The sequence below is a fragment of the Marmota monax genome, unplaced genomic scaffold (genome assembly GCF_021218885.2).
Source record: "Marmota monax isolate L192 unplaced genomic scaffold, Marmota_monax_Labrador192_F-V1.1 WCK01_AAM20220418_F8-fsc00177, whole genome shotgun sequence".
Taxonomy (NCBI): Eukaryota; Metazoa; Chordata; class Mammalia; order Rodentia; family Sciuridae; genus Marmota; species Marmota monax.
In genome coordinates this window covers 689,262-713,787 of record NW_026694922.1, presented here as the reverse complement: position 1 = coordinate 713,787, position 24,526 = coordinate 689,262, and the positions used below count along the sequence as shown (strand labels likewise).

At 40.7% G+C, this 24,526-nt stretch overlaps 1 protein-coding gene across 3 annotated transcripts in view; it reads left to right on the top strand.

The window, feature by feature from the left end:
* The window catches only part of Kremen1 (kringle containing transmembrane protein 1), a 72,352-nt gene that overhangs the window by 37,074 nt on the left and 10,752 nt on the right, over positions 1 to 24,526 (top strand). For all 3 annotated transcript variants that reach the window (XM_046427300.2, XM_046427299.2, XM_046427298.2), the window contains exons 4-5: positions 12,514 to 12,638; positions 20,012 to 20,165. In XM_046427300.2, coding sequence (XP_046283256.1) covers positions 12,514 to 12,638; positions 20,012 to 20,165 — 279 coding nt within the window. The remainder of the gene's footprint in view (positions 1 to 12,513; positions 12,639 to 20,011; positions 20,166 to 24,526) is intronic.

Sequence of the window (24,526 nt, the reverse complement as noted above, 5' to 3'; positions counted from 1 at the left end):
CACACATACTAGGCAAGTGCTGTATCGCTAAGCCACAACCCCAGCCCAAAGCCACAACCCCAGCCCTAGTTTTAGCCCTTTTTATTTTTTATTTTGAGACAGGGTCTTGCTAAGTTGCTTAGGGCCTGGCTAAGTTGCTGAGGCTGGCCTTGAACTTGTGACTCTCCTGCCTCAGTCTCCTGAGTTGCTGGAATTACAGGCATGTGTCATTGTGCCCAGTTTAGAAAGAAATATATAGCAGTAGGTGAGGCCATGTTGTGATAGGACTTGGACCAAGATGGCAGCTGTTGGGTGTGCAACAGATGTTGCAGACGGACAGAACAGAGTGTAGGTGCTCATGGTCACAGGCTGGAGAATATGGTGGATTCACACTGAACCCATGAATTCTGTGAATGAAGTGTTGAAAATGATTGGTCCTCTCACAGGACACCAGTGGCACCATCTCATGTGTTCTTATTCCAGAGAGGGGAGAAATGAGCTACAAAGGCACCAACCTAGGACCTCTGGGGCAGAACATGATATCAACACAGGGCTAAAGGACAAACTAAGCAGAGCTAGACAGTGTGGTGGTACATGCCTATAATTCCAGCCACCTGAGAAGCTGAGGTAGGAGGATTGTAAGGTCAAGGCCAGCCACAGCAACTTAGGCAGACTGTGTCTCAAAATAAAAAATAAAATAATCTAAGGAATGTAATTCAGTGTTAGAGCACCCCTGAGTTCATCCCCCAGTTGCAAAACACACAAAGCAGAGCTTGTGCCTGTAGTCCCAGCGACTCAGTAGGCTGAGGAAGAAGGATTGCTTGAGCCCATGAGTTTGAGGATAGTCTAGGCAACATAATGAGACTTTGTCTTGAAAATAAAATAAATAATTAAAGCACAGGAGTTATGTCTGAAGAAGAAGATTTTACTTTTAAGAAAAAAATAATAAGCCAGGCACAGTGGCACATGTCTATAATCCCAGGGGCTAGGGAGGCTGAGGCAGGAAGATTGAAAGTTCAAAGCCAGTCTCAGTAACTTATCAAGGCCCTAAGCAACTTAGCAAGACTTTGTCTCTAAATGGAAAATTTTAATCAAAGTACTGGAGATGTGGCTCAGTGGTTAATAAGCATCCCTGGGTTTACTCCCTGATACCAAAAAATAAAAATAATAATAAAAGGAGTTCTACAGAACTAAGAAAAGTTTTCTAAAACAGAGGACAAGAACTTATTCTAGTTTCTTAAAGCAAATGTCCCAGATCCGATCAGAACACTGGAAGAGAAAGCATAGCATCTGTCAGGGGTGTTTCTTATGTGAAAGATCATTTGAATTCAATTGAGCTTTTGCCGTCTTTGGCATTCCTTCTGTTGGATGAACTCACTCAGGCTAACCTGAGCAAAAGGAATTTATTGGAAGGACATTAGGAGTAAATCACAGAACCTAAACCCTCCATCCCAAGCACCTAGGAAGGTGGCATGCCCTTCTCACCACCTCTCACTGGGCCCCATGGAATCCCTTCTCTGCCCGTCTCTTAGCTTGACATCCATTCTCCTTCCTCTTTGTATATCAGCAGGATCAATTCACTTGTCTACTCATGTGGTCCAGGCGTGAGTTTGGGATCCTCAACTCGTACTTGACAGATCCTTACGAGTATAGTGTCTACAATTCACTGACTAGATCCCAATGCCAGCTTCCTGGGAGAAGGAGCCTGGTGGCTCCAGTGTGAGTCAACTGTGGCCAGAGGATGATGGGTCTTTTGACCTGTCCCCAGCCAGAGGCAGTCATGGGAGTGGATTTTTTGAGAAGGTAACATGATTAATAGGTGGTTCTCAGAGAAGGACTGTTGTCCCTGAAGCCCCACCCTACTCCCCCATGGTGGTGTATGCAGCATCTTTACAACAAAGCCACAGTTATATTCGAGAGCGTTATGGGTATTTAGCCAGCCTGCCTGGTTTCCCAGAACCTCCCTGTGAAAGTAAAAGAATAGGTCTGGGGTTGTAGTTCAGTGGCAGAGTGCTTACCTAGCACATGTGAGGCACTGGGTTCTATTCTTAGTACTGCATATAAATAAGATAAAGGTCCACTCACAACTGAAAAAAAAAAAGAAAGAAAGAAAAGAAAGTGGCACATGTCTGTAATCCCAGGGCTAGGGAGGCTGAGGCAGGAATATTGAAAGTTCAAAGCCAGTCTCAGTAACTTATCGAGGCTCTAAGCAATTTAGCAACAATCCAGTTCCTGGATTAATCTGAAGGGTGGACTATCTCCCCACAGCTGCCTCTAAAATTTTACCTTGACTAAGAACTTTGAAAATTGCAAGAGAATTTTGTATAGTAGTCTGTATTTATCCATGGTTTCAATTTCTTCAGTTAATTGTGGTAAACCATGGTCCAAAAATATCAAATGAAAAATTCTAGAGCTAGGCATGGTGACACATACTTGTAGACCCAGCTACTCAGGAGGTTGAGACAGGAAGATCACTTGAGCCAAAGAGCTATAGTAGTGAGACCCAATCTCTTAAGAAAAGAGAAAAAAAATATTCTAGAAACAGTCCATAAATTTCAATTGCACTCTACTCTAAATTACATGTTGAAATCTTGCACCATCCTGCTCTGTCCCAACTGGGATGTGCATCATCTCTTTGTCTAGTGTATCCACATTGTTTCTGCTGCCTGCCCATTAAATCACTTGATAGTCATCTCAGTTATCAGATTGACCGCCACAGTATCAAAGTGCTTGGGTTCAAATAGCCCTCACTTAATAATGGCTCCAAATCTCTAAAGTAGTCATGCTGGCAGTTTGGATATGCCAAGAGAATCATAAAGTGCTTCCTTTAAGTGAAAAGGTGGGGAACATTCCCAACTTAAAAAGGAAAGAAAAAAATCATATGCTAAGGTTGCTATGATCACAGTAAGGATGAATCTTCTTCTATCTGTGGAATAGTAAGTAAGGAAAAAGAAATGCATGCTAGTTTTGCTGCCATACCTCAGACTGCCAAAGTTAAGGCCACAGTATATGATAAGCTATTAGTCAAGATGGAAAAGGCATTAAATATGTGTATGTTTGTAAAGGAGGGAAATTACAGGGTTCAGCCCTATCTGTGGTTTCAGGCATCCACTGGGGAGTCTTATTCCTTGCCGATAAGGGGGGATGACTGTACTTAATTGTCATGAGTTTTGAAGCCTCAACTATGCTAAACAAGGGGTCCATTTTTTATGTTAAGATGATTTTTTAAAAAGTGCAAGCAATGAAGCCTCTTCGGTGAAAGTAAAAATGCATGACCAGGCCACAAGGACTTTAAAGTGGCCTTGAAAGTAAGAAGGAATTTGAGAACAAATATCCTTTTTCAAATGGACTTTTCCTCCCTGTTTCTGGGAAGAACACAGGGTGGGACACAGTCTGGAAATCCAATCGGTTGACCAGTAATGCTTTTGAAGACAACATGACGTGTCTTCTCTGGCGAGACTTGGAGCCACACTTTCCAGTACGAGTCAGAGGGCAGTGGCACCCCTCAGAGGCTGATGCTGTTTTAGAGGCTCCCCTCAGGGTGCAGAGTGTTGAGGGACCCACATGTGTAAGAACTCAGCCTTGGGCTGGGGTGTGGCTCTGTGGTAGAGTGCTTCCCCAGCATGTGCCAGGCCTGGTTCCATCCCCCATCTCCCCCCACCCACCCTGGGAGGGTGGGAAGAGGGGTTAGGGGGGTGGCCACCTTGGAAATCTCAGGGAGTCACTTTCATTTAGCTTACAGGCCGGCCCTAGAAGAAAAGAGGGAGGGAACATCAAGGAAAAAAATCCCATAGACTTTACCCTGGCCTTCCATTTCCAGCATGCATGTCCCTATACAAGTCCCTTCACACTGTTAAACTGGTCTTTGTCCAATAGGAATAATGTCCTCTCTTCTGCTTTCCCAAATAGGGCTAGTGCTTCATGTAAGATGAAGTGCACCGTATGTTAGATAGATGTAAGAGATTAATACTTTAGTGTCCAGAAAAACTACTTTCTGATGTGGCTGCCTTTGATTTTGTCTTTTATATCAATGCTTTTTTACTTTTTTATTACTCAGCAAGTTGTCCTTGTTTGTGTGGTAAATGATGAAACCCTTATTACGTATAATGATAGTAAACTGTTTTTATTCAGCACATACCATCCTGCCAAGCTTTGTAGTATTAACTTTTAAAAATTTATCTCGTTTCTTTTTTTTTTTTTACACAAGAAACCTTTGAGGGCTGAATTCTCCCTCACTCCACTATTTATGAAACTGAGCTTAGAAAGATCATGATAGAAGGGCCAGATAAATCCTAGGGTTTGTCTCAGTGCAAAATGCCATCTGTAATTGACCAAATTATGCTGCATACCTGTCTGAGTATACTACAGCGGATTCTACCTTTAATGGATATCTATAAAGCACCAGTTTATAAAAGCACTAAATAAAATAGACCAGTAAGCAGAGGAAGGACACAGGGCGAGGGAGAAGAGGAGGGAAAGAGGAAGTCCTGGGGGCCGAAATGGAGCAAATTATATTGCATGTATGTATGATTATGTCATAATGAACTTCACTATTATGTACAACTATAATGCACTAATAAAAAATAAAATAAGCACATTAAGGGGCTAGAGTTGTGACTCAGTGGTGGAGCATACACCTTGCACGTGTGAGGCACTGGGTTTGATCCTCAGTCCAACATAAAAACAAATAAAGGTATTGTGTCCATCTACAACTAAAAACAATTTTAAAATATAAAAAAGCACATTAAAAACAAGGGGCTGGGGCTGTAGCTCAGTGGCAAAGTGCTTGCCTAGCACATGTGAGGCACTGGGTTTGATCCTTAGCACCACATAAAAAATAAATAAAATAAAGACATGATGTCCATCTACAACTGCAAAAAAATTTTAAAAACAAACAAACAAAAAAATGCTGACTGCTCCAGACACTCAATATGTTGCTCAGGCTGGTCTTGAACTCTGAGTTCAAGCGATCCTCTTGCCTCAGCTTCCCAAGTAGCTGGACTATAGGTGTGTGCTACCACACCTGGCTTATTCTTATTTTTTATACAGTTCTAATAAGCTTCATAGTTTTGTTCTAAGTCTGTGAAGCAATAAGAAGAGAATAAGCAGGACTGGGGTTGTGGCTCAGTGGTAAGAGTACTTGCCTAGCATGTGTGAGGCATTCTTAGCACTGCATATAAATAAATAAAGATCCATCAAAAACTAATAAAAATATTTTTTAGAAAAGACAAGAATAAGCAGATTGCGGGCCTGACACTAGTAAATTAGTAAGTAGTAGTAAGTCATTACAACTAAAAGGGGCATCTCAGAGATCTGAGGTTCCAAGCATCATTAATAGTGACAGCAACTGTTTTGGACTAAATGTTTGTGTTTTCCCAAAATTCATATGTTGAGTCCTAATCCCTAATGTGATATTTGGACATGGGACCCTAGAAGATTATTAGGTTTAAATGAGGCCATGAGAGTAGGGCCCCCATGATGGCTTAATGTTCTTATAAAAAGAGGAAGAGCCAGGCATGGTGGTGCAAGCCTGTAATCCCAGCAATTTGGGAGGCTGAGGCAGGAGGATCACAAGTTCAAACCCAGCCTCAGCAACTTAGCGAGGCCCTAAGCAACTCAGTGAAACTCTGTCTGTACATAAAATGTAAAAAAGGGCTGTGGATGTGGCTTGGTGGTTAAGTGCCCCGGTACCAAAAAAAAAAAAAAAAAAAGGAAGAGAGACCAGAACTTTCCATCTACACCATGTGAGTACACAGCAAACCAAACGGAGTCAGCAAATAAGAAGACAAATTAACTGCTAAAGTCAGACACAAGAGCGTAAAAGGAGCACACCAGTCTGGGGCCATTTTGGTGAAAGATTTTTGATGATTTCAAGTCACCAAGAAAAATATAAAGTAAATTAAACTATGTTAAATTTTTAAAAGAAATAGCTAGTACATTTTGGAAAGGTTTCATCCAAAGTGATGATGATGATGATGATGATGATTTTAAGTTTTATAGGTAACTTTTATGGAAAGCTCATTTATCCAAAACAGTTTCTAGATAGTCAAAGAAGACAATGAGCAGGAAAGAATAAAAAACAATGAGTACTAGCTTTAGTGGATGCTGTTGTGTAGATGAGCTCAGCTTTTCACCTCCACCTTGCCCTATCACTTGCTGCTGCCTAAGAAGGACCTTTCCCACTTACCCCGTGATTTTAGCTTGTTCATTCAGCAGAGTCACAGAGCAACTGCTATATGACTGGGACCAGTTCAGTAGTATGTTGAAGATACAAGTTGTTCATGGTTACTTGGGGAGAGAAGCAAGTAATAGATGTTTGGAATCAAACTTAGCACAGACTGCTGTAGGACCACATGGCATGGCCTGAAACCCTCTGTTTTTTGGCGGGGTAGTGTAGGGAGGCCATGAGGGCCACAGAACTTCAAGGGGAAAAAAAGAGAGAATAAGCAAGCTCATGATTTTCGGATTTCAGTCTTAAGACTTAAGGGGAGAATATTCTCAGCACAGGGAATAGCAAGTCCAAACATCCAGAGACCAGACAGCAAGGTGCATTTGGAAACTTGCAAATGCACTACAACCTGGTCGTCATACAGAATGAGAGTCAAGGGCTAGAGGGGAAGGTCATGCTGGTGGGGGGAGGCAGGGAAGCAGCACAGTGGGGCGTGGCCTTGAGTACAGTACAAGAAAGGCTGGACCTCATGGAGGTGGGGAGCAGCCAGGGAGCTGTGGGATTTGGGGCAGAACCTCATAGCTCTCCCACTACTGCTGCCTTTCCCTTCCTCTGTCACCAGTCATGCTTGCTACTTACTGTTCCTGCAAGGAAAAGGTCGTGCTTGCCTCATGCTTTTGCACTTGCCATGCATTCTGCCTGGCATGTGCTGGAAAGATTATTCTGGTGCAGTGTGCTTTCTAAATGAGAGTGGGAGAGCCTAGAAATGGCGATGGAATAGGAGTCCCGGCTGTGGTCTAGGAGGGAGGAGATGCAGGTCTGCACTGAAGGAGTGGCAAGGTGAACTGTGTGAGATTTTCAGGAGGCAGACTTGACAGTGTTTGTCACGGGATGGAGGCAAGGATGGTACCTCAGGCCATTGATGTTCAAACCGATGAGCACAGCAGCAGGGTGCAGGCTGATTCCCAGCAGTCCACCCTCATGGTGTGGTGGGACCTCCCTGCCTTGTTGAAACATGAGCTGTCTGGATTTGCTCACCAAATTGTTGGGAATAAATCTTATAGATTCCAGCTGCAAACCATAGCCTTACTGATGTCTAACTATAACATTTATGACTATGTGCCTTAGGCTTTCTGTAAAACTAATACATAATAACATGCTTATTTGTGAGCATAATAGAATAAATGAAACAAAAATCAGAGTAAGCGACCAAAATGATGATGATCAAGTAATTCTTATTAAGAACTATTTAACGTATGGTGCAGGTTTCTATATGTAAGTTCCCTTTAACAAACTCATCGTAACTCCTATGCCCCTGAATAGAGATGCTTAACTCTTTGCAATTGTTAAAACCCTAAGACCCGGACATTCCCAAGTAGGGCCCCCACTGAACACTGGACTCCTGCCGCCTGGAGCTATTCTGTTTACATTTGCTACTATAGAGATTTGGTTTGTTTCCGAAAGATGCATTTTAACATTTGTGTGGTGAGCCACATTTGTTATATTTGAACCATGTGTGACGCAAGGGAGAAGGGTAACCACTTGGCTCAAAGGGGGAAGGGTGAGTATTTGGGTTAGCAGAGTACTTCCTGCCAATTTTAAATGAGCTGGTTTGATAGTTAAAGAAATAAAAAGTGCGTGTGTGTGTGTGTGTGTGTGTGTGTACATATACAAACACATACATGTGTGTATTTTTATGTACTCAAAAGAATAACATGGAGCTGGGTGTGGTGGTACATACTTGTAATCCCAGCAATTCAGGAGGCTGAGGCAGGAGAATCCCAAGTTTGAGGCCAACCTCAGCAACTTAGTGAGGCCCTAAGCAACTTAGCAAGACCCTGTCTTTAAATAAAAAATTAAAAAAGGGGGGCTGGGGATGTAGCTCAGTGGTAAAGCACCCCTGGATTAAATCCCCAGTACCACAAACAAAAAAGAAAAATAATAAATTAATGTGGAGATAAAGCTGATTAAACTGGACAGTGCTGTTTTTCAATCTTAAACATAAAGGAACAATACCATTTAAGACTCTGCATGGGTGTCACTTTGGAATTGATAATACATAACTTTCAACTGACCTTGAAGTGCTTCTAGGACCAGAGGTCATTCGTGTCTTAATCAGTTATATAAATTATGAGAAGCCAGAGAATGGAAAAGGACTTCACTAAATAGTAGAGTGATTCCAAAATTAATAACACCAATGTAAAACTAAAGTCCAGAGTGATTTGTCTATGACCCACAATGAGTTAATTCCTTCATTCAATAAACATATATTTAGTCTGTGTTATTTAGATGTACTAGTTATCTATTATTGTGTAACAAATTATCCCAAAACTTAGTAACTTAAAGAAGCACACATTTATTTTCTCACATAGTCTATGAGTTACAAATCTGGCTCTGATTTAGCTAGGCCCTCTATATCAAGGTGTCCCACTAAGCTACAGTCAATGTGTTTGCCAGAGATGGAGTCTCATCTGATAGCCCGACTGGAGAAAGACCCGCTTTCCAGTTTATACAGTGGTCAGTAGAATTCAGTTCTTTGTGGACCGTTGGACTGAAAGCCTCAGTTCCATGCTGGCTGTTAGCTGAAGGCCACTCTCAGTTCCTTGCCAGATATCCTCATGGTGTATTGCTTTGTTCAGGTATAGAAACTGAGAAGGCAATAGAGTCTGCTAGCAAGACAAGTCAGTCTTCTGTAACCTATCAAAGAGGTGATAGCCATCAATGTTGCCATCTTCTGTTGGTCAGAAGCAAGTCACTGGTCCCACCCACAGTCAAGGGGAGGGGATGAACATCAGGAGGTAGGGATCCTGTCTTAGGCAGTTTAGGCTGCTTATAGCGAGATACCACAGACTAGGTGGATTAGATAGTGGACATTTATTTCTCACAGTTAGAGAGGCTTGAAAGTTCAGGGTCAAGGTGTCAAATGATTCAGTGTTTGGCAAGGCCCCCTCTTCCTGGTGTGTTGACAGCCATCTTTTGCTGTTTCCATACATGGTGGAAAGAGAGAGGGCTTTGGACTTGACTGCCGCAGTCTGGCTGGGCACTCAATCACGAGCCACCACACAGCTTGTAGATTCAAACAGCAACTCTTTATTCCCGAACTCACACCAGCCGTCTACAATCACGTTCTGGGGAAATCCACGTTCTCTGCCCAAATCCACCTCCACTGGGCTTCTATCTCCAAAATATACTGTCTGAATCCCGTGAGAACTCAAGGGGAACTCAGGCAGCAGGATACGCCCTATTCCCAGCAGGAATAATCTTAAACCTTAAACCTGGAACCTAAACCGGGACGCCCTAATCCGCCTTGGTCCTTGAGCAAGGTCACCTACATTCAATGTCACTGCAACATGGGGTACGCTGGCAAGGAAATTGTCATACCTACTTGGCTAATGGCTCCCAGCACTTGACCTCTTCATTTAAGGGTATTTAATCCCATTGTGGGGACTCCACCCTTATGACCTCATCTAACCCAGTTTATCTCCCAAGGGCCCTTCCTGCACGGACTATCACACTGGGGAGTCAGGCTTCCACTTACACATTTGAGGGTGGTAAAAGAGAAAAACATATTTTTCCTATGTATTCACACACTTCACTTCTGACAACAGATGTGTCTGTTTTTCCCAAATCAGCCAATTCTCCACCTCTCTAGACACTAACCAGATGTTCTATGATAAATTATAGTATATTGACCACCTAGTTAGTGCAGACCCATAAAGCTGTGTCCCCCTTCAGACCAGTCACAGGTGAGTTCCCGGGTTACCCACACTTCTGTCCAACTTTCTCTACAAATCAAGAATTTCCATGGTCTCCTCCTCAGGTTCTGTAATTTGCTATAATGGCTCATGGAATACTTACATTTATAAGTTTACTGTAAATGATATGATAAAAGATACAGATGAACCACCAGATGAAGAGGTGCATCTGTTTGAGGTCTAGAAGGATCTTGAGTACCAGAGCTTCTGTCTCCGTGGAGCCTGCCACTCTCTCGGTACCTAGGTCTTATTCACCAACTGAGGAACTCTCTGAACCCCATCTTTCAGGGATTTTTAAGAGGCTTCATTATGCAGCCATCTGTTATAGTCAGCTTTTTTGTTGTTGTGACTTAAAGACCCAACCAGAACAACTGCAGAGGAGGAAAAGTTTATTTAGGAGCTCAGTTTCAGAGGTCTGAATCCATAGAAAGCAGGCTGCATTCCTCAGGCCTCAAGGTGAGGCTGAACATATGGCAGAAGAGTGTGACAGAGGGAAGGGGCTCACGTGATGATCAGGAAGCAGAGAGAGAGACTCGTCAGATATTAATACATACCCCAAAGCCACACCCCCAATGCCCCACCTCTTCCATCCACACCCTACCTGCCTTCAGTTACCACTCAATCTCATCAGGTGATTAATTCATGATTGGGTTAAGGTTCTCACAACCCAGTCATTTCCCTTCTGAACCCTCTTGCATTTTCTCACATTTCAGCTTTTGGGGGATACCTCACATCCAAACCATAACAGCATGATTATTAGCTCCAGTCTCCCCTTCCTGGAGAAGGGGGATGGGACTGAAGGTTGCAGTCTTACCATGGCTTGGTCTTCCTACTGATCAGCCCATCCTGAGGCTGTTCAGGAGCCCACCAAGAGTTGCCTCATTAGAACAAAAGATGCTCCAATCCACCTGTGAAATTCCAAGGAATTGGGAGCACTGTGGAAGGAACCAGGGGCAGAAACCAAATGCATATTTCTTATTCTGTCATCAAATTTACAAACATCCAGTCCATGGCAGGATCACTGAGGTCTATCTTTAAAAGCTGTCTACCACATTTGGTACCTTTATTCTCAGATACAGCTTTTTAATTTTTTTAAAATTTGTTCTAATTAGTTACACATGACCACCTTTTTAAAAATATCACTTTTTTTTAGTTGTAGATGGACACAATACCTTTATTTTATTTATTTATTTTTATGTGGTGCTAAGGATCAAGTCCAGTGCCTCACATGTGCTAGGCAATCGCTCCACCGCTGAGCCACGACCCCAGCCCTCAGATATAGCTTTTTTACTAGACCAAACCATCTGACGTGCATTTGTGAAACACAACTTTGTGCTCACTGTGGTAGGCTGAATAATAACCCCCCCAAAGATGTCCATGTTTTAAGTCCCCCAAGTCTGTGAATATATGACCTTACATGGCATAAGGGACTCTGCTGCTGTGTTTAAGGATTTTGCAGTGGAGAAATTATCCTGGATTATCCTGGGTCTAATATAATCATGTTGTCCTTACAACAATGAGAGGCAGAATCTGAGCTTAAGAAGGCAGTGTGACAGTGGACGTAGAGGGAGGGAAAGAAGGTGATGACAGCCCTAGAGGGGAATGGTGTAGCCATCAGCCAAAAGATAGGGGCAGCTGCTAGGTCATGGGCACAGCAAGGAACAGGTTCTCCCTTGGAGCCTCCAAGAAGGACTCAGCTCTGCTGACACCTGATTCTAGCCTGATATTACCCATCTAATACTTCTGACCCCTAACGGAAAGATAGTAAGTGTATGTTGTTATAAGCTAGTAGGTTTGTGGTAATTTTGTCCCAGCACCAGTAAAAAATGTATTCACTCACCAGACGATCTCAGGGACTCTCCCAATGGCAATTTTTTGTTGTTGTTGTTTGGTGGGGGGTTCCAGGGATTGAACTCAGGGGCACTTGACCACTGAGCCACATCCCCACTTAGTGCCTCCCTTTTGCTGAGGCTGGCTTTGAACTCACAATCCTCCTGCCTCAGAGGCCTCCCGAGCCACTGGGATTACAGATGTGTGCCACCACACTCGGCCCTCTCAATACTGATAAGGTTTAAAAAGCATCGTAGGGCTGGAGTTGTGGCTCAATGGTAGAGCGCTTGTCTAGCATGCATGAGGCACTGGGTTCAATCCTCAACATCACATAAAAATAAATTTTAAAAGGTATCAAGTCCATCTACAACTAAAAATTTAAAAAAAAATTTTTTTAAAGGGCTGGGTTTGTGGCTCAGTGGTAGAACACTTGCCTGCACATGTGAGGTATTGGGTTCCATCCTCAGCTCCACATAAAAATAAATAAATAAAATAAAGATATTGTGTCCATCTACAACTAAAAAAAAGTATTTAAAAAAAAGCATCTTAGAGTTTGGTTAAGAATCTCATATATTCTTCAGAATAAAACAAAAACATGGTGTTTAGCATAAAATAGAGAGGCTTCCATTTTTAAAGCTGCTGCTTGTTTATTTATACTTCAGGAGTGGAAATATTGGCTGAGATAAAAGTACCTGGCACAATTTGCTTTTTCTTCTCAGTGATTCACAGCCAGATGTTGCAAATTTTTTTCTTTTTCTTCTTCTCCCATCCCCTCTCTAGTGCCTGGAAACCTTGGCTGCTACCAGGATCATGGAAATCCACCTCCTCTAACTGGCACCAGTAAAACATCCAACAAACTTACCATACAAACCTGCATCAGTTTTTGCCGGAGTCAGAGGTATAAGGTAATGATCCTGTGGCTGTGTGACTGTAGGAAAAAATAGACAGAAGTGCATTTTGCTGAGCTAACTTGAAAATATGTACAACTTTAGCACAAAACAAAACCTGTCAAACCATATAGCTCTACTTTTCTGCCAAGGAACAATGAAAGGAGGAGTGGACTTGATTCAGGAGTGTGAGGCAGCACTTTTGTTTAGAGACTGGGAAAAGAGGAGAGGAAAATCCCCAACAGCTGCTTCCCCGTGTGACCTCTGACAGAGTTAGGTATCCGCTCATGGGTGTTATGCATGGACATCAATGGCTTCACAGAGAATCCGAGAATAATAAGACAAGGTCACGGTTTACTTCCTAGCCTGTTCACCAGTCCAGAATATTTTCTCTTCTTCCTATCTATTCCTTGATCTGAAATTCATCTCTTAATCATTGGAGTTCAATAATACTACTGTTTGTTACATCAGAAAGAGAGAAAAAGATCCATTTCCTTTCCCTCCCTTCCTCCCTCCCTCTCTTTTTTTCCAGTTCAGTCTAAAGGCCACTAAACAGGCTCAAGGGAAGAGGATAGCCTGTCAAGGTTCAGGGCCTATGTGAGGCAGGTAGCAAGGCATTTGGCTCAACCTCATCGAGTGATTGGCTGCTTGCACAGAGCTTGAGCATGTAAATGAACAGATCTAGGATAATGGGAGCCAGGTTTCTTCTTGTTAGAGAAGGGAGTTACAAATATGGAAGTCAGGGAAACAGGAACAAAACCTATAGTTTTGGATAGGGATTGGATTAGAATAGGGCATGGTTTTTGATATATAGAGAGTGAATATAGAAAAAAAATATAAGTGTGTATATGTGTGTGTGTGTTGTGTGTGTGTGTTTATATACATCACATATAACACACAACGTGCACACACACACACACACACCTATATGCTTTGTTCACTGAAGAGCCTGCAAGCAGTGACATATCAATAGCAGAGAGTACACTGAACACCTGAATTTTGGTTTCTAAATACTATTCTCCACCAAAAAGAAGCACCTTGGAGAAAATTACTGATTATAGTGTTGATTCTGAGAAAGTACAAGATGAACCTGAAACATCTTATGCAGGAAAATCAAAAGGATACAGGAGCCACTTAAAGGGGCTTCTACCAGCCAAATCTGGCATAATTTGTGCTTCTAACCAAATAATGATAGTAATAAATGTACCCCATTTTATAAATAAGAATCTGCAAACCCACACTAATGGATGAATGAATTAATGCAAGAATGAAGAAAATTATTCCTTACTAGAGAATGTAAACTAATAAATATAAAGAAATGTTGGAATTAGAAAATTCACCATTTGGCAACTGTCACACTAATAATCAACTCAGAAAACAAGTATCAAGGTATGTAAATATTCCAAATCCTCATCTACTAATGAATAAATATTTACATAGCCTCAAGAATCTACCTACAAAATACTTACTAATTATACAGGGAAAACAATTGATTTTACTAGGGAGAAAACTGGTTTATGCTATCTTACTCATGGTCAAAGTTAGTGAAACCAGTGATATCACAAAAACTAGATACTGTGTCCCACCTTACAGGGCAAGAGCTGTGATGATACTTCTACCAAAAATGGTTAGAAGGAAATATCAAAACAAAGGACATTCTACAAAAATTTTGAAATCACAAGGCTCAAGAAAATACTGATAACTAATTATTCAACAAAGTTGTGTAGTTGATAAATAGACTGTGTGGCCCACAAAGCCAAAAAGATTTGTCATCTGACCTTTTATAGGAAACGTTTTCCAACTCCTGCTGTAGATCAGTGGAATCTAAGAGTCCAGAAATAGACCTGCACTAATGCGGACAATTGATTTTTGACAGAGGTGCCAAGGTAATTCAGTAGGGGAAAGGATTTTCAACAAATGCTTCTGCAGAAACACTGGGACTCTTTTTTTCCCCCCGGTACCAGGGATTAACCCCATGTATAGCCACATCCCCAGCCCTTTTTTATTTTTTATTTTAAGACAGGGTCTTGCTAAGTTGTTCAGGGCCTCGCTAAGTTGCTGAGGCTGGCTTTGAGCTTGTGATCTTCCTGCCTGTGCCTCCCAAGTGCTGGGATTACAGGTATGTGCCACCACATCCAGCTAATACTCTTTGTGAAGAAAAATGAACCTTTATCCTTGCATAATCATAGACAAAAATTAACCTAAAATTATATGACTGAAAAAAGTCCTATGGCTTAAGAATGGATGTATAGACCAGTAGAATGGAATTGAGAGTCCAGAAATAAACCTATATGTTAATGGTCAATTGGAAAAAAAAATTTTTTTTCTGTGCTGGGGATAGAACCCACAGGCATTATGCTTACTAGGCAAACATTCTACCACTGAGCTATACCCCCAGCCCTGGTCAATTAATTTTCAACCAGAGAACTAAGATCAGTTGATGAGGAGAGAAGAGTCTTTTCAAGAAGTAGTACTTGAACAACTGGAGGTCCATATGCAAAAGAATGAGTTAGGACTCTATTGCACACATCTAAAATAGATCAAAAACCCAAATGTAACTAAAACTATAAAACTGTTATAAGGAAGCATAGGTATAAATATGCCTGACCTGGGATTAGGCAATAGTTTCTTAGTTATGATACCAAAAGTACAAGTAAGCAAAGAAAAATAGAAAAATTGGACTTCCTCAAAATTAGGGTTAAAGCTAGGGTTACTTTTTATGACACTAATAATAAAGTGAAAAAGCAACTTATAGAATGAGAGAAGATATTTGCAAATCATATATCTGATGAGTCTAGTGTTCAAAATGTATAAAGAACTCTCACAATTAAAATATGAAAAGACAGTCCGGGGCTGGGGCTGGGGCTCACTGGTAGAGTGCTTGACTAGCACATGCGAGGCACTGGGTTTGAGCCTCAGCACCACATAAAAAAATAAATAAATAAAATAAAGGTATTGTGCCCAGCTACATACATATATATATAGAGAGAGACAGTCCAGCAGTCCAGCCAGGCCTAGTGGAACACACCTGTAATCCCAGCAACTCAGGAGGCTGAGGTAGGAGAACAGAGTTCAAGGCCAACTTGGGCAACTTAGACCCCATCTAAAAATAAGTGGGGAGGTGGGGTGCCGGGGATGTAGCTCAGTTGTAAAACACTCCTAGTTTTAATCCTTAGGACCAAAAAGGGAAAAAGACAATCCATCTTAAAAAATGGGCATGCGCTGTGGCACACTCCTGTCATTCCCAGTGGGCTCGGGAGGCTAAGGCAAGAGGATTGAGAATTCAAAGCCAGCCTCAGCAACAGCAAGGCGCTAAGCAATTCAGTGACACCCTGTCTCTAAATAAAATAAAAAATAGGGCTGGGAGTGTAGCTCAGTGGTTGAATTCCTTTGAGTTCAATCCCTGGTACCAAAAAAAAAAAAAAAAGGTCAGAGAACTTGAATAGATATTTCTCTATAGGAGATTTTTCAGTGTCATTAGTCTTTAGGGAAATGCAAATCAAAATCACAAGAGATACACTTGATACAAAATCATAAGAGATACACTTGATACAACTAGGTTGGCTATAATTAAGGACAATAACCAGTGTTGGTGGGTATGTGGAAAAATTAGGACCTTCATATGTTGCTGGTGGAAATGTGAAATAGTGCAGCTGCTGTGGAAAAGTCAAGCAGTTCCTCTAAAAGTTAAAGCAAAATTTTCTCATGACCCAGCAATTCTGCTTCTAGGCATATACCCAAGAGAGTTGAAGACACATGTTCACACAAAAAAAATCATACACAGATGTTGATTGTAGCATTATTCATAAAAAGATAGAAATAACCACTCAAATGTCCATCAACTGATGAATATTGGGTAAGTAAAATATGAAATATATATACAATAAAACATTACTCAGGCAGTATAAAGAAATGACATACTGATGTTTGCTACAACATGGGTGAACCTTGAAATGTTATGCTAAATGAAATAAGCCAGAGACAAAAGGCCACATGTTATATAATTTCATTTATATGAAATGTACAGAACAGGAAAACCCCTAGGGACAGAAAGTAGGTTAGTCATTGCCAGAGGGTGTGAGATGGGAGGAATCAGAACTAATTGAAATCAGTACAGGGACTCTTTGGGGTGTTAAATTTTCTAGAATTAGATAGTGATGATGGTTGAAAAACATTGAATATACTAACAACTACCTAAATGTACACTTTAAAATGGTAAATTTTATGTAATGTGAATTATATTTCAGTTTTTAAAAAGAGCTAAAACAACTAAACTGCTAGGGGAGAAAATGTAGAAAATCTTACATTGGGTTAGATAAAGATTTCTTAAATAGAAGACAGAACCACAAATAAGCAAAATTCAATAAATTGGACTTATCAATATTAACAATGGAATCTAAGAGTCCAGAAAATGGGCAAAGTTAAGAAAATGGAACACAAGCCACGGAGAAAGCAATTGCTGAATCTCTATATCTGATAAAGGACTTGTATATAGAATATATAAAGAATCTAACAACACAATAAGAAAATTCAGTTTAAAAATGGACAACATGCTTGAACAGATGTTTCATCAAAAAATGATATATGGCTAGTCAATAAACACATTTAAAAAGATGTTTAGCAACGCTAGTTCTCAGGGAAATACTAAAAGAACTAAGAATTGATAAGGATGTGGAGCAAGTAGAAGTCTTATAAACTACTGGTAGGGCCAGGCACAGTGGCAGACACCTGTGAACCAAGAGGCTCAGGAGGATAAGACAGGAGGATCACAAGTACAAGGCCAGCCTCAGCAACTTAGCAAGGCCCTAAGCAACTTTGTGAGACTCCCATCTCAAAAAATCAAAAAGATGGGTTGGGGTTGTGGCTCAGTGGTAGAGCACTTGCCTAACATGTGTGAGACACTGGGTTGTATTCTCAGCTCTGCATATAAATAACTGAATAAAATAAAGGTTTATCAACATCTAAAAAAATATTTTTAAAAAATCAAAAAGGCTAGGGATGTAGCTCAGTGGTATATTGCCCCTGGGTTAAATCCCTAGTACCCCCCCAAAAAAAATTTTTTAAAAATAAACTATTGGTAGGAATGTAAAATGGTACAACCTCTTTGGAGAAAGTTTCTTATAAAGTTAAATATATACCTACCTTACTATTCAGCAGTACCACACCTGGATATTTACAATCCAAGATAAATGAAAAGCTATGTTCATAGAGACTTAATCATTAATATTAATAATAGTATTATTCATAATAATACCAACCTATAAATAACCCAAATGTCTATTAACTAATGGATAGATAGACAAATTGTGGTACTGTATATCCATGCTGTGGACTACTGCTCAATGATAAAAAGAAAAAATATACCTGCCAACCTGAATAAGTCTCTAGAACATCATGCTATTGAAAGAATTTAAGCACAAAAGACTATATATTGAACAAATATATATTGGGTCCTAGATCTAAATCTAAATGTAAAACTACAAAATTTTTAGAAGAAAATCTTTTTTTTATAGAATACTTTTTAAAAAACATTATTTATTTTTGTGTGGTGCTAGGGATTGAACCCAATGCCTCATACAAGCTAGGCAATCTCTCTACCACTGAGCTACAGCTCCAGCCCCAGGAGAAAAAAATAAAATAAATTTTTCTTAGTTATTTATGGACACAATGACTTTATTTTGTTTGTTTATTTTTATGTAGTGCTGAGGATTGAACCCAGTGTCTCACATGTGCAAGGCAAGTGCTCTGCCACTGAGCCACAACCCAGCCCCAGGAGAAAATTTTTGACCTAGATTTAACCAAAAAGTTCTTAGGCATGATACTAAAAGCAAGACATGTAAGAAAAAGAACTGATAAATTTTAATTTTAACTTTATCAAAATTAAAAACTTTAGCTCTGTAAAAAATACTATTATGAGAACAAAAAGACAAACTACAACCTGGAAGAATATATTTAGAAATAATTTATAACCAGAATGTGTAAAAAAGCAAACAAACACACACTCAACAACTATTAAAACTAAGTACTGGGCTGGGGTCATGGCTCAGTGGTAGAGCACTCGCCTAGCACATGCGGGGCCCTGGGTTCGATCCTCAGCACCACATAAAAATAAATAAATAAATAAAATATTCTTTAAAAAAAAACTAAGTAGTTAAAAAGCTAAACAATACAGTTTAAAAATGAACAAAACCTAGATAGATAACTTCACAAAAGAGGATATAGGGATGGCAAATAATCATATGAAAAGATACTTAATATCACTAGCCTTTAAAGTCTTCATTTGTATAATGAAGACCACAGTGAGACACCATTACACAGGTATAGAATGGCTACAATGAAATAGACAATAAAAAATGCTGACAAGGAAATGGATTTGTGCAAACAAATAATTGCATACATCATTATTGCAAATGTAAAATGGTAGTCATTCTGGAAACATTTGGCAGTTTTTTTTTAAAAAGTTAAATGTAGGCGTGGGGTTGTGGCTCAGCGGTAAAGCACTTGCCTAGCACGTCCAAGATGCTGGGTTCAAGCCTCAGCACCATGTAAAAAATAAATAAATAAAATGAAGGTATTGTGATTTAACAATCTTATTCCTACTTATTACCTTAGAGAAATGAAAACTACACAGATGTTTATAATTCTATTCAAAGTCATGAAAAACTAGAAGTAATCCAATAGATGAATTAACTATGGCAAATCTATGCATCAGACTCTGTCAGCAATAAAAAGAGTGAACTTTTGATACCTTTACCAATTTGGATGAACCTTGAACACATGCTGAGTGAGAAAAGCCAGTCTTAAAAGTGTATGGTTCTGTATGATTCCGTTTTATTACATTTTTCAAAAAAACAGAACCAATAATAGAAAACTGGTCAGTGGTTGTCAGTGATTGTGGGAGGGGAGGGGTCTTCTATAGCAATGGTACAAAGAAACTTACTAGGACGGTGCAACTGTTCTGTACTGGTGTTTGCACAAATCCATACAAATATTGAAATGTATAGAACTGTCTACCAAAATACTACATAGTAATATAAAAGATGGAATGAAAAGTTTAACTGGGGCCTATAATGAGCTTACCTGGCACAGGGTAAACAATATGTTTAATGGTTATTATGATCAATGTTTCAAATTTATGGGATTTTCTCCACCTTAAAGCATAATTAAATACAGTAGAAATGCCAACATTCAAAAGGATACCTATTGACGGGGAGATAGGCTACGAAGCTGGTCTAAGGTGGTGTGCAGCTTAGAGAGGGGCCAGGAGAGGTGGCAGGGGAAGGGTGGCCTGGGAAGATGAAGATGATTGCTGGGCCGACCCTGCCAGGTTCCTCTAGGCCACCTGACACCCCTGATAATACTGCCCATGTGCTGCTTCTCTGTTGTGGCAGTTTGCTGGCATGGAGTCAGGCTATGCCTGCTTCTGTGGGAACAATCCTGATTACTGGAAGTATGGGGAGGCAGCCAGCACCGAGTGCAACAGCGTCTGCTTCGGGGATCACAGCCAGCCCTGTGGTGGTGACGGCAGGATCATCCTCTTTGACAGTAAGTATGCCCTGCACCCATCACTGTCCAAGGCACAGGAACGCTTGGACCAGGGCAGCAAACCTGCCCTCTCTTCCATGGGTACATTCGTTCACTTGTCAGTGCCATAGGCCAGGCATGCCCAGGCCCTGGGAATACAGCATGGAACATTCAGACTCAGCCCCTGCCCTCTAGAAGGGAGGACAGATAGTTGACAAGTGATCCACTACTCATGCTGAGCACTGTGAGGTGGCGTGGCCCATTGTGAGCTGCTTAGAAAACCTGGAAGAGATAACCTTTCCAGTTTTACGTTACATGCCTTGGCTCACTCTGCCATGTGTCTCATGAGAAAACAGGAGCAGAGTGTATGGATTTGCTTCTTTTTTTTACCTTAAATTGAATGCAATGTTAATTCAAAGAGGGAGGATGGAAAATGGATATTAAGTGTTGATAGTGATATGGAGAAATTAGCCCCTTCTACATCACTGATGGAAATGTAAAATGATGCAGCTGCTTTAGAAAGCAGTCTGGCAGGACCTCAAAATGTGGGACATAGCCAGGAGGGCATAGTGGCACAGACCTTTAATCCCAGCAATGCAGGAGACTAAGGCAGGAGTAGCGCCAGTTCTAGGCCAGACTCAGCAACCTAGGGAAACACTGTCTCAAAATGAAATTTTAAAAATGGCTGAGGATGGAGCTGGGGTTGTAGCTCAGTTGTAGAGATTTGTCTAGCACGTGAGAAGCACTGGTTTCCATCCTCAGCACCACATAAAAATAAATAAATAAAATAAATGCATTGTGTCCATCTACAACTAAAAAAAATGCTGAGAATGTAAAAACAAATGAAGAAAGAAAGAAAGAATGGGTTATGGGCTGGGGATGTGGCTCAAGTGGTATCACGCTCACCTGGCATGCGCGGGGCACAAGTCCTCAGCACCACATAAAATAAAGATGTTGTATCCACCGAAAACTGAAAAATAAATTTTGGAAGGTTCTCTCTTGCTGGCAGCTGGAAGCACTCTCTCTCTCTTCTCTTCTCTTCTCTTCTCTTCTCTTCTCTTCTCTTCTCTTCTCTTCTCTTCTCTTTTCTCTCTCTTAAAAAAAAAAAAAAAGAATGGGTTACCTTATGACCCACCAATTCTATTCCTAGGCAGATCCTCTAGAGACTTGAAGACTTGAAAACATAGAATCATACAAAAAATTGTATATAAATGTTTATAGGAGTATTTTCATAATAACCAAAAAGTAGCATCAACTCAGATATTCATAAACTGATGAATGAATAAACAAAAGGCGGTATGACCACATAATAGAATATTATTCAGCCATAAAAAGAAATAAAGTACTGATATATGCCACAACATGAATGAATCTTCAAAATGTTATCCTAAATGAAAGAACCAGATGCAGAAGGCCACATACTGTATGATTCCATTTATATAAAGTATCCAGAACAGACAAATCCATGTAAACAGAAAGAAGATTTGTGGTTGCCAAGGGCTGGGAAGAAGACATGAATGGGAAATAATGAGTGTAGATTTTCTTTTTTGGGTGGTGAAAATGTTCTAGAATCAGATAGAAGTAACCCCTGCACATCATATTGACTACATTAAAAACCACTGAGGGAGGCTGGGATTGTGGCTCAATGGTAGAGTGCTTGCCTGGGTGTGAGACACTGGGTTCGATTCTCAGCACAACATACAAATAAATAAATAAAATAAAGGTCTATCAACAACTAAAAAAATAAAAAACAGAGGGGAGAGAAATAAATAAACCACTAAATTACATACTTTATAAAATGATGAACCTTTTTTTTTTTTTTTGGTACCAGGAATTGAATTTAGGGGCACTCGACCACTGAGCCATATTCCCAGCCCCATTTTGTGTTTTATTTAAAGACAGGGTCTCACTGAGTTGCTTAACTCCTCACTTTTGCTGAGGCTAGCTTTGAACTCATGATCCTCGTGTCTCAGCCTCCCAAGCTGGTGGGATTACAGGCCTGTGCCAGCCAGCACCCAGCTAAAATGATGGCTTTAAAAAAAAAAAAAAAAATATATATATATATATATATATATATATATATATATATATATATATTTAATTGCAGTTGGGCACAATACCTTTTTATTTATTTATTTTTATGTGGTACTGAGGGTCAAACCCAGGGCCTCGCATGTGCTAGGTGAGCACTTTTTGTCACTAAGCCACAACCCCAGCCCCCAAATGATGGACTTTTGATCAATTCAATGTTTACTTTTTATAGACATTTTAATTCGTTTAGTGTTTTTTTCCCCAGTTCTGGGGATTAAACCCAGGACCTTGCATATACTAGATGAGCTCTGTACTGCTGAGCACATCCTGGGCCCCCATTTAACCCATTTTCATTGAGCTCCAGCTATATGTCAGATAAAGTTATATTTTTTGTGGTATAATACCTTTACTAGAGGTATCAAATAGAGACAGTATGTCTTAAAGTGAGCCATTTAGCAAGTATCACCTTTCACATATATGAAATATATATTACAAATAGTAATTATTTTCATTAAATTAATTCATTTTAGTGCATATTTGTGTACCAGTATTAACTACCTTGTTACAAGGAGTGTTGGCTGTGTGCTAGACTTGAATCTGAGTGTGTGTTTTTTTTATATTTTGTGTTATTAAATTGTCCCAACAAACCTGTTGATAAGAAAAGTAGAATCAAAATATTAAGTAAATTACTTAAGCTAATGAATGCCAGAGCCAAGATTCAGACTGTTTTTAGTCACTAGAATCCCTTTTATTAACAGTAATAAAATAGATCATAATAACTGATCCATTTTCATGCTTTAAAAATATGTGAACAGGCCAGGCGTGGTGTACACCTGTCATCCCAACCAGGGCAATTTAGCAAGACTCTATATCAAAAATAATAAGAGAAAGGGGCTGGGGACATTTCTGGTTTAAAAAATTTTTTTTTCCAGGTGTTCTGGTTATTTTCAGAGTGACCTCTCAGCTCTGCAAAAGCTGCCCATCTCAGACTGCATTACCCACGGACTGAGAAGGGTTGACTATATCAAATGACCAACATTAGTTTATGTGTGTGTGTTTGTGTGTGTGTGTGTGAGGTCATTTGATACAGTCACATAGATGCTTTTTGTTTTGTTTTTTACTTTGTTTACCTTCTGTGTTTCATTTTGAATAATTTCTATCAATACCTATCTTCAAATTTATTCTTTCCCTAGCTCTGTCTAGTTTGCTGATGAGCCCATCAAAGGAATGCTTCATTTCTGATATTGTTTTACTTCTACCATTTATATTTGCCTCTTTTTTGTAGTTTCCATATCTCTGCCGAAATTTCCAGTTTGTTCTATTTTTTCACTAGATACTAACCGCATCCATCGTGTAGTCTCTGGGTCTGACAGTTCTAGCATTGGGGTCATTAGCAAGTCTGGTTCTGTGGTTGGTTTTAACTCTATTTTTTTTTTGCGGGGGTGCAGTGTGGTGCTGAGGATTGAACTTGGGGGCACTTGGCCACTGAGCCCCATCCCCAGCCCTATTTTGTGTTTTATTTAGAGTCAGGGTCTCGCTGAGTTGCTTAGTGCCTTGCTTTTGCTGAGGCTGGCTCAGCCTCCCACTCTGCTGGGATTACAGGTGTGCGCCCTGGCCCCGCTGGCTTTCTCTCTTAACAGTGAGTCTTATCCACCCCTCTCTATGACGCTAAGGGCAGTAGCCTTTTCACCTGGGCTGGCCTGCTTAGTGTGCCAGTTAAGCCAAACTGCCAGCAGTGGTGCCAGGCTTGCGTTTTGTTGTTCTTGTCATTACCCTTAATGTACACGAAGCTTCAGAGTCCTCTGTTGCTGGCTGCTGCTATTACCTGTGCTTAGTGTGGAGCCTGAGGTGCCAGTGGGTTTGCTCAGTGTGCTTTTCCCATCATCAGCACTGAGCAGTCCCCTCTGTGTCACAGAGGGGCTCTTTCTCCACTTTCTTTTCCTTCCTCAGAGGTGACTCTGGTGCTTGTAACTTGGTGCTGTGCTCTTGGGGGAGGTCAGAGGAGCTTCCTAGTCTCCCTGCCCCATCCTCAGGACATGATACTGGGCTGCAGGAGGGAGGCCTTTTCAGTGTTCCCGCACACCTGTTCTCTCCCTGGACGCCAAACACTGTCTTGGTTTGTGGTGGACCTTGGGAAGTTTCCCGCCTGTCCCCAGGAGTGGCAGACCTCTGCTTTGCTGGATCCTGGGCCCAAGAGGCTCAAGGCAACCAGAGGCTAATGCCTTTGCTTCTGCTTTCCCTAGAGCAGTGGATTCTTTGCCTGGTTATTTGGCAAGAGGAAGAAGGGGTTTTGCATCTACCCTTCTCCAGTGAGCCAGAAGCAGGAGGGCTTGCTGCCCTCCCCAGCATCG